This window comes from Crassostrea angulata, chromosome 5 (genome assembly GCF_025612915.1).
Source record: "Crassostrea angulata isolate pt1a10 chromosome 5, ASM2561291v2, whole genome shotgun sequence".
NCBI classification, from domain to species: Eukaryota; Metazoa; Mollusca; class Bivalvia; order Ostreida; family Ostreidae; genus Magallana; species Magallana angulata.
This window is the reverse complement of record NC_069115.1, coordinates 50,219,138-50,230,237: the sequence shown is the minus strand read 5'-3', so window position 1 is coordinate 50,230,237 and position 11,100 is coordinate 50,219,138. Positions and strand designations below refer to the sequence as shown.

At 34.8% G+C, this 11,100-nt stretch overlaps 1 protein-coding gene across 2 annotated transcripts; it reads left to right on the top strand.

Annotated features, from left to right (window-relative positions):
* Positions 1-934: 934 nt before the first annotated feature.
* LOC128185776 (uncharacterized) lies at positions 935-10,514 on the top strand. 2 transcript variants are annotated; one of them, XM_052855437.1, is made up of 2 exons: positions 935-2,087; positions 9,094-10,514. In XM_052855437.1, the coding sequence occupies exons 1-2, from the start codon at positions 1,723-1,725 to the stop codon at positions 10,184-10,186; spliced, it is 1,458 nt and encodes a 485-aa protein (XP_052711397.1). In that variant the 5' UTR covers positions 935-1,722; the 3' UTR covers positions 10,187-10,514. The 2 variants fall into 2 exon arrangements, with proteins under 2 accessions (XP_052711397.1, XP_052711398.1); XM_052855438.1 differs by lacking the exon at positions 935-2,087 and adding an exon at positions 4,755-5,153 and having other exon boundaries at positions 9,094-10,507.
* Positions 10,515-11,100: the final 586 nt, after the last annotated feature.

Below are 11,100 nucleotides of genomic sequence, written 5' to 3'. Positions count from 1 at the left end.
AGAATGTAAATATATGTCGATAACTTTTCCACGAAAGCGTACCAATACAATTGGTTTTATGTACTTCTGAAACATTTTATTTCACAACAAAATCTTGCGTAAATATATACCCAAGTATTTTGACAATGATTTCATGTTGTTTTGTGAACATTAGAATATCGAAGAAACACTTATTCAAACGTTAGCATCCATAGTTTAAACAAATTGTGTCAATATTAACTAATCAAACGTCTTTCTGACTTTCATCATTATACGTGACACTTGTCTGAGTTTAACTTAGCAATATAATTCAATAGGAATAATATTTCAATGATACATTGATATACAAGAAGGTTGAAAGTCTAATATCTTCTCAGCTCCATTTTGAGATTGTGCAAAATAAATTAATCCATTACTATTTATAATAGGGAGGTTACTTTTTTAAAGGTAAAATCGGCAAGCGTTATCACTTTAATAAATCAATCATAAGTGATACTGGTATTTATTTAGAATTAAATGTAACATTATGAATGCAGAGGCGAAACGTCTTTTTCAAGTCATCATAGAAATCTTACAAAACACCTGACGTGTACACAGAACACTGTCATAATCAGCGGCTATTAGAAAGTTTTTACTGTTGTAATATCTTAAATTCTGCCATTTGAAGCAATTCACCAAGAGATTCATGTCATAAAATTTTACGATTTATATTGAGGTCCTTTGTATTCCAAAGCTATCTGATCCAATCAATAAATCCGGAGCAATAACTGAACAAAAGCTGCGATTATACCCGACAGATTATTAGAATTTTCCTATTTAATTGGCATATCTTTTTTTACATCAATGAGACACGGGAAGAAATTCACGGCAGGTTTTGAACATTTAAAATCAATTAATCTGCTATATAGGCGCATTCCGCTGATACTTGATCTTCCATATTCTAATCCGCCTCCAGGCTTTGTTATTACTGACAGTGATTTTACGACTCGCATTCATCAGAGATGCATTTAACTGATTACAAAGCGCAGAAAAAGAAATGTATATTTTAGTGTGTCTTTTTAAGCGGAAGGGAAGTGAATTCCATTGTTAAGATTTTTAAAGTGAGAAGAAGATTGTGTTAGCACTGTAAATATACTTATATATTTGATATTTAAACTATCCGTGGACATCCTGCGGGGATTTGAATTGTGTGACAGATTTCCCGAAGTGATAAATAAAGTCTGAAGAACCTTTTGAGTGCCATATTATAGCTGTATTAAACACTGGTGAAACGTTCGGCCGCCTGACAATGGAATCCGCTCAGCGCCATTCAGAAGTCTACAATGCAACCGTTTGTTGGCCATTCTTGTTAGATCCAAAGGTATATTCCAAACCATTCTTCTTGTAGCTGTGTTCTGTCAAATGTCGATCAATGATCCCGGGAAATGATTGGCTGATGATTAATGTGACATCTTGTGCACCTCGCCAATATCAAAGGTGTAAAATATAATGAATTTGAATTCTCGTTACACTAAAATGACAATTTTTGTTGACCTTTTCGAGTCAATAAGAAAAAAACGTGCAACTGAATTCTTGGGAACATTAAGATTTTTGAGAACCTTCATATCAAACAATGTGACGCAAGGCTTATTATAAAGGTGGTACATACATTAACTTAATACAAAACACGAAAAGGGATTGAAAAAAAATTGGCACCTATGTTAATCAAAGGATTGTGACTTGATTTAAGTTTGAGTCAACAAGATGTCTTTGGCCTTTGATATTGCCGGGCCAACTAGCCGTCTGAACCGGCAGGCGACTACAATAGACCTGTTGGGGAAGTCTTCTTTGAACCCCCTAAGACGTCATCACTCTTCTTTAGATCTTCTACAGTTGACCAAGGAATCCAAAAATCACAAGATCCCAACAAGTCACCCGTTCCTGGACGCCATGGGGGTAGAGAGAAGAAAGCTACCCCCGGCGTTGAGGTGTTCTCCGGATTCGAACAGTCGACCAGGGTCTAAAACGTCGGAGGATGAGAAAACGGAATATAAGTCCCCGCGAAAGTTTCCGATCCTGGGACCTACTAGACAGCAAGCGGAGATTTATTTCAAACAAAAATCAAAACAGTAAGTTTTATTGTTTATACATTTGTACAAGTATTTCAGTTGTCACATCTATTCTCAACTTGAATATTTTGTGAACCATGCATACGAAATTTTATTTTACTTGTGTAAAGACTAACATTTTTGTATAAGTGAACTGTCATGTATTTTGCCGTAAACTCTTATTTGATTTTGATCGCAGTGACGCTTGATATTATGTTAAAATATACATGAAGTACCTGAAGACAAGGATATAACAAATGGAATCCCAAACCTCTAGCAATAACTGTAATTACAAATTTTATGCGCGAGGGCACATTTACAAAATTGTTTCTGTCTAAACCAGGTTTCAATCGCAAAAGAAACTTTTTAATTAACTTTCAAATATTTCAAGCAAGCGTTTTAAATATCCATGTGGGCACAAATTTAGTTTTGGATTACATTGACGGTTTATCGAAGTCTTAATCGCATTGAATGTTGCGATTTAATATTCTGTTTTCATGAAGTTCAGACATTCGTCCCCAGCATTTACCCTAGATAATAAATCTCCGTAAGAGAAACGCCTTCAAGAAAATCCCATTGTACATGTAGTAAATATTGACAAGACAGAAGTTTCTACACGAAACTCGAGTAAGTCCTACTCGTTTTTGCAATAAACTATTATATGGCGCACTTCTTGCGCTATTATCCCGCGAAACAAACCACTCCGCGTATGCCAAGGGTCGCGACTAAATATACAGGTATATACTGTTATATACAGGTATTCATTGACCAGAAGCACCCCTCGTCTTCCCGAGGACGTGAATCTAGGACTTCGTCTTACTACCCTTCTTAGATCACAGTAGATAAGTACTTGTATTTATCAGTAAACAGGTCGACTTGTCGGCGTAATCTTCGGAGCATGTACGGGTTACTGGCATGTCGTGTCAACAATTTTTTAAAAGCCAGTCTTTCATAAATATATTGTCGACAGAATGTTGCCAATTACAAAGTTCTTGTTGTTTATTATGGCTTATTATGTTATTTTGTTCATTACGACACTACTTAGCGCCGTAAGTGGGGTAGGGGAGGGGGGGGGGGTAACATGAACCTTTTTTGAAGTTTCATTCTTGAATGAATTAGTCATTCAATAGTTATATCGGTAAAACCAAATTATATAATCCACGTCTGTTTTAAGACCTTCTTAACCCCCTTCCGCCCTTTGTACAAATTTATTTGAAGTGAAAACAACACTAAACCGCAAAAACATGCACGGTAAAACCGGCATACAATGGCTACATACTCAGTCACTGTTTGGCAACGACTGTCGTTTTAAGGTTGCTATATAAAAAGAAAGTAGCATGTTTTCAACATTGAGCGGATTAAGAAGGTGATTTAACTAATTGGCGTACTCTTAATATACATTATATTGCATATTTTCCCACCTCTTCAAAGAAGATTGCTACCACTTGTAAAAACATGAAATTTAAAAAGCTTTGTGGGTTTTATGGCTGAATAATGTTAAGCAAAACCGGGTATAGAAATATATATGTGTGTGTGTTAAAAAAAAGTGCAACGGACTACAAGTACCCAAATTAGACCAAATAACTCACCCCTCTTGATTTAACTCAATACATGTGGCTACCACAGCTGACGATATTATGAGGTGATAGTCATTGTTATGACGCATGATTATTGAATTTCAAATTTGGCTGATATATAGATATTAAATTAAATACGTACACCGATGTATGGCCATATAAAACAAGTGAACTATATTCTGATGGATCATAAGGGTTTTGTTTGTATGTTTTTTTGTTTTTTTTTTTTTGGGGGGGGGGGGGGGGGGGGTTGCAGATTAACTTATTTTGAGTGAAGATCAGTGTAATCTGTATAAGATATCATAGACCGTTCTATTTATACAGTAGATCATTTATTGACAATTTTTATTGCGCTTGTCATATTGACAAAAGGAACCCAATTATATGAAGCATCAGTATGTTGACTAAGCAATCCAAGACATTGATTCTTCCTACAATGCCACCAACATTTCTCTTGCCTTATTTCCAATATGAAACAATTTAACTGTTAATCAAATTTAATGTTAGTCATTATAGGACATATCTTTAAAAAAAAAACTTGAATTTTTCAATCAATTCAAATTAATCAAAAAAATAAAATGTGATTAACAATTACCTTTACAGTTATTCAGTGTTCGAATTCGATCATAATTACTTTTGAAATTTTTGAAATAATAGACAGACGACAATGTACGCAGTAAAACTGACATTTCTGATTTCGTTTGCGCCGATGATAAATGTACAATAACCCTGATGTATTCTGGTACACGCTTATTAATTTGTTTGAATTGTATAATAAGTTTGTTATTGTTACGTTAGGAGAGTTTTTGTTTTAAAGCTTTTAGTTGTGAAAATTTAAGAAGTACGACCTCAGTTAGAAATACCCACAGAGTGCCGTGTTTTCAAAATCTGTAGAATTACGAAGACTCGTGTCCACAGGGAATCAAACAATCGAGGCTCTGTAATTCAAATTAATTGTAAACTTCTACATTACCCTTGTTCTTCATTATAACAAGGGGTTTAAACATTGCTGAGGAATTTTAAAAGTTATTCGACGTAATGATTTACACCGGGGCTAGGAATTAGGGACCCTATCGAGATTCAAGTTTATTCAGAATACAGATTACTGCAAATGAACAAAGACAGGGACTTTAACTAGGGTCATCTTTGCTCTACAAACAATGTAGAATTGATATTTCTTTTGTTAACTATGACAGGTGCCGTCCACCTATTCCAATTGTATTTATTCCGAGCTTTTCTTTGTGTTCATAGACCAGCACTTATATTTACAAAGACTAATTTCAACAAAGGAAAGTTTTAATATTCCCGTGAGATTGTTCCTTTGAGTCTCCATGGTGTAACCTTTTGTGGATATTGTGTTATTATTTTTTTCTCAAATGTAAATCGTCCGCTGCGGACAGTTTTAATTCTGAATCACCATGTCCCTCCTGATGGTCCATCCGGAGACATCCCGGCAGTTTGTCCGAAAACCCGGTCCAAACTTTATAAAACGTCCACGAAAGCACGCGAGGTAACGTTATTTATTTCGCTAGAGGGAAATTAACGTAAATCATACGATATAATTTATCAGTCAACTCACGTTTTTAACAGTTTACTAAATATATGTAAATATTCAATATGAAAGAAAGTTTATTGCTATCACAAAATTTGAACTCCATTCCGACTTTTATTAGATAGAGCATAATTCGATTTCTATTGAGTTCTTGTGATAAATATCGAGTTTAAATTAAAATTCATGGATGACTATTCGAATTGGTGGTGAACAAGATTATGCTTGTTTTAATTTAACACCAAACTTTTGATTTGGTAAAGTGATATTTTGAAGTACTAGAGATTTTATTTATACTGTTTACAAAAATAACAAACTCTGCTTCAAACCTGAGATTAAAAAATCAATTTTATTTACCAATGATTTTCTCAACAAATAATGTAGGTGGGTTAAAACACAATTCATGTTTTTTGTAACACTGATTTACTTAACGACGTAATAAGGATGGTTATATCACGCACTGAGATTCTGACCCGATAAAAACGGAAAACTTCTCTCTCTCTCTCTCTCTCTCTCTCTCTCTCTCTCTCTCTCTCTCTCTCTCTAAGAAAAAAAAGGTGCAAAAAAACCACACCATTCCTTTTTTCTCGACATGTGCTGCCGAAGTCCAACGATTTTTATAAAGTTCTATAATTGCGGATACATGTTCTTAGCTGAGTGTGGGGAAATTAATCAAGGGCTTACCAGCGGGACCTGTCGAATTAGCCGATGGATTTGCTTTAAATGTCTGTGTATGGTTAAAGATGAACCCATAGGGATGCACAGTCACTACCGTGCATGTTTATACACACCATATCAATCTTATTCTCCTGTCCACCTCTCGGTGTGTATTTTCTTTATATAAGTGTCCCCTAGTAAGTTTTAATATAAGTAATTCAAAGTCATTTTCAAAATGCATCTCATTTTGAAATGGACTACGCTTTCTGCTCGTGTTTGCTTTTCACAAAATGTTAAATAAGTTATGTGTCTTCTTGTTCAGACGTAACCTTATTCTATTGGACATGTGAGAAAAAACCAAGTATATTCTTTACAAAATGTTTCTGAAATATATACATATTTGTTAAAACTCCATCCAAAATATGGGATTTATATGCAAGTTGTATTCGGTTTTTGAAATTTCAGTATCCTTGAGGTCGTAATTAGTATATGTTGACGAAGTATAGACAATTTCTAAGCTGTTTAGGGGCTGTAACGTACCATGAACGATTACGAAATTATTACTTCAAAAATCTAAATTATTCAGGCCGCGTGACAATAGCTAAAGATTTTTCCTCGGTCAAACAATACCAAGACCTACTGTTCATCACATCTTCGTATTGTTAAAAGACGGTCCTCGAAATTGATTGGAATTCACCATTGTTTTGGGCTATAGCAACAAGCTAGAATCACGGCTATCGAAATGTCCCTGTTCGCATTAAATCAAGATCACAAGATAAGATCTATCATATCTCCTAAGTAAGGCTGATAGAGCGACCTTTGTTGGATTTTAAAGATTTTTTATAATAGAGAAAAAGCAAGACCACGCAGTGTTGTTCTCCGGGCACTTTTTTGTTTACAAACAGACCTCTATGAACCTTTGATACCTACTGGTGCAGGAATTTCCTCCATGGTGTGATTTAGAATGACTTAAGGATTCAACCGAGCTATTTCACAACGTGTGCTGCTAGGCTTTTCTGAGCATGAAAGTCTATTTAGACTCTATAAACTGAGCAGATATATATTTTGTTATATAGGAAAATATAGGAGATAATCGGAGATCAATGAAGAGCTTGGATTCTAGTTTCAGGAAACTTCAATGTTTCCATGGACTTCATTTACCGTTACCGAGGTACTTTGTAATTATAACTTTTTACCCTTTTTAAGAATTTAAGAGCCTGAGGGATATCTTCAATTCAAAAAGGGGATCCAATTATATACTCAATAGTAACGTTTAGTCATGCTACTTTTCTTCCAAACTGAACATTAATCCATTTAGGTGCAAAGAGTACGTAAACACAATAGTTTGTTTTTTCTTAGGTAATTGCTTACTCTAGATTGAGTTAAAAAATAAAAAAGAATGTCTCATGTGTTTGGTCTATATGGAAATGACTGAATAGCTGCCTCCAAAAAAATGGCAAATACGAAAGAGTATGTATAGTTTCTCATGTCGAGATTGAGAATTCAACTCTGTTTAGGTTTTTATATATGGGCGTTTCCGACTCCATAAAGAAACACACAGAGTTACAATGATCTTACAGACTTGGGGTCTCTTAGAACCGTAGGTCACGTGGTACGATGTAATTATTTACTCGGGTTATTACTATAAATTTACGAGAGGTCGATTGTCTGTATAATAGGAGGCCATAGGTTTCATAGCATCAATGGCGATTTCATCTCTATCGTTTCAATCTGTGTTTCAATTAAAGCTCATAAACAGACCGTAAGATGTAATACAAGTTAAATATCACATTAAGGAAATCCTATCCGATTAGAGCTAATTGATTTTGGGCTTTTGACTCTGCGCAACAATATTTTCTGAATATATAATTTATCAAAAGTATTTTACGTTCTGTATATCAACTGTCAAAAGTGTTATTCAAAGAGGCTTTAACCATCGGAGTGGTGTTGGCTGATCCGGCTTTTCGTTTTAGCTATATCACTCCCTCTCTTTTGTTTGGCGTATTTTATTTGTTGTTCCCCTTTACGTTGCCGTTCACATTTGATTTATATATTCATCAGATGCCAGGTTAAAATTGTTAATTTTACTAATGAAAAGTCATCTTTCAATGAAACTTTGGCTGCGATGACGCGGTCAGTGCTCTTATATAAAATTCGGATAATACCTGAACATATCCCGGAATTATCAGATGTACCTTTGCAAGGAAAACCATTCCTTCTTTAATCTTTCATGATGCTAAGGTATGTTTTTTGCCTAAAAGTTTATACATTTAAACAATCATTGTTTGAATGAGATCGATAGTTACGATAGCAAATTTGCTATAATATGTGTAATGGTCTCAAGTAGAGAGAGAGAGAGAGAGAGAGAGAGAGAGAGAGAGAGAGAGAGAGAGAGAGAGAGAGAGAGAGAGAGAGAGAGAGAGAGAGATTCCGAAGTCGTAATATTGATATGTTACGTTTTAACTTTTCCCACGCAGTGCCAATCTGTATAAATATTAAACACCGGAAATTTGATTCCATGTCTAATAACAAAACGGTTATTTTCTATTTACATAAAATTAAGATAGCGCAACTTAAAATAGAGAAAACATGAAGTGAATCATTGTTAAAATGTTTCACATACTAATGTAATGCGCTAGCTCTAAAGAATTTCAGTAAGTCTTAGTATAAGTATAGTGTATTATTCTCTAGCGTGCTACTTTCAAAGTAACAATTTAATTAAATGACCTAATTGTAAACCGAGCTGGTAACGACAAAAAAGGATTTAAACTTCTTTTTAAACAGCATATTCCCTAGCAGCGTTTCAGCGGGTCTTCAAAATATAGAAATGGAACTCCGTAATGAAATTTACATAAATTTGATTTGAATCATATCTAATGCAAATTACAAGTTTAAAATTCAATGACATGTTTTGCAGGTAAATACTAAAGATTTCTTCAGTCTTTTGCCCTATACTTTTCATTTGATATTGTCAACAAACTTGTAAATCAAGTACATGTACATATGCATATGCAGTAAAGTAAAAGGTTGTTTGTGTATGTACTAGTATTTAACGAAATTTATGACCGAAGTGTCACAGAAGTGTATTAATTTAAAGGAATTTAGTTATTTACTACATGTGAGACCAGTTGTAGTTTTTTTTTTATTTTACAATGAAGGGTTTGTCATGACAGGTTTAACAGGTTTAAATGATTTTTAGAAATAAAAATTGGATACAACTGATCAAATCATTTTTTATTTGTAGACTACAAGGGTTGACTCTGTCAAGTAGTGCCACATCAGAACTCGGGAAACACCTAAGTGCCAGTGATAAAGCCCTTCTGGAGTCCTCGGACGACGCCGAGAAGCTACGAGCAAGTTTTGCTAATCTAACAACGACTTCTTTAGGACCTCATAACTCGGAACACCTCGGTGATGTTCGTTTCTTTGCTGAGTTGGTCAAACCTATGCAATACAGACTCAAGTTAAACAAGAGGAAAGAAAAAGTGATTTTCCCCTCAAAATACGGTTATCATCCTCGTTCGCATTCGCCAACCTTCAAACGGTTGATAGAAGCTACCGAGAAACTGGAAGTGATCGCGAAGGAGGAGTTTGTAGAAGAGCTGAGGGCAAAGGCTGAACTTGAGAAAGTTCATACAGTTTATACCTCGACAGAGTTGGAAAATTCGTACAATCGGGAAATACGTAGAAATGGCACTAGTAAACTAAATGTAGCCAGAAACAATGTTATAGAAGTTTCTCCACCTAAAGTAGAACCGATTCAACCGATAACAAAATCACTGCAAATTCCCCAGGAATACCCTCCGAAGGAAGCCACTGTTGAGGCAGATGTTGAAGAAGATGAAGACGAGCAAGATGAGGACGAGGATTATAATTCAGACGAGGACAATGGTTCAGAAGCTTATTTCAAAGTAGACTTCCGGGTGAGTGATGACGCGCATGCGCAGCTTCATTTATTTTTGCCAAAAATAAACGACATTGACAACGAATCAAAAACTGCTCGATTTGGATCTGGGTCTGTGAAAAACGAAGTGAAAAAGACAGGAAAATTACCTCAAATTTCAAACTCTCAGACATCTGGTTCTTCGATGAAAAATTCAAATGTGCGCAGAAGTAAAAAATCGGATGTGACAAGGAAAAAGAAACGGAAGTTAGAACGCATCCGGTCGGCCGCGGACACCGACCACAAGCGCGTAAGGGACCATTTAAATGACGTTCCAACAATGATGTCAATAGAAAGGGACTTTCACGGCAAAAAGCATGACCACGACTCTCTCTGTGCTTTTGAGAATTGCCCTTACCATTCCGTACAGAAAAACAATATTATAGTCAGTTAAAAGTGTGTCAAGTCTGTGTTGGGTATTATATTTATTCGTTCATTGTTATAAATTTATTTATTTGTTCCGTTTTAATTTTACGCAAGTTTTCAAGACATGATAATCAGTTGGGGGTTTTTTTGTTGGGGGTCGTTCAAATTTTGCAGTATGAAAACATGCAATCAAAACGTCATATTTATAAAGTTCTCTTTTATAAGGAGAATTTAAGTCCAAACAAGTGTCTGTGATACATAAATATTTTATTATTTTTATTGTTATGAATACATACAATATGAATATAAAACTTTATATCAAAAAAAATCTTTATTCATTTATTCATGCATTCAATCAGTCGCACTTTATTTGGTATGAAAATTGTATATACAACATTATGTATTTTATCAATTAGCTTGAGAATTATTACCGTAGCATAATTATCTTAATGAAAGAGAGATAACTCAATTTATGTACTGCCTAGTACACGAGTGAATGTTTTCCTGCATGTAGTAGGGAAATACTATCACAACACACATTGTCTCTGGAGGCGCATGTGCATAGCCTCTCATCCAAAGAATGTTACCTCTACTGCTGAGAGTTTTACAAAAATCCGTTTGCTATCGTTTTTGTATCAGTGTTTGACAAAATTCAGTTGCAGCTTAATATATTGTTTCGATTTTTAAATATAGGGACAAAGTTGCTGTGCTTTGAAGGCCTCAGTATCTGTCTTTTAACGTGTCCGTTTTTATAGAGGAATTATAGGCATTTAAGACCTTTTTTCATAGAGTTAGACAAGGTTGATATGTCATAGAAGTTGTTTTGGAGTTTTCAGTCCGGTTCAATTGCCTTGATTTGTATATACTTCTTACACATTTAAAAGAAACATAAACAATTCGTCTTCACTTGAAACTTTAGCTTATGTACTTCAGTCAGGTACA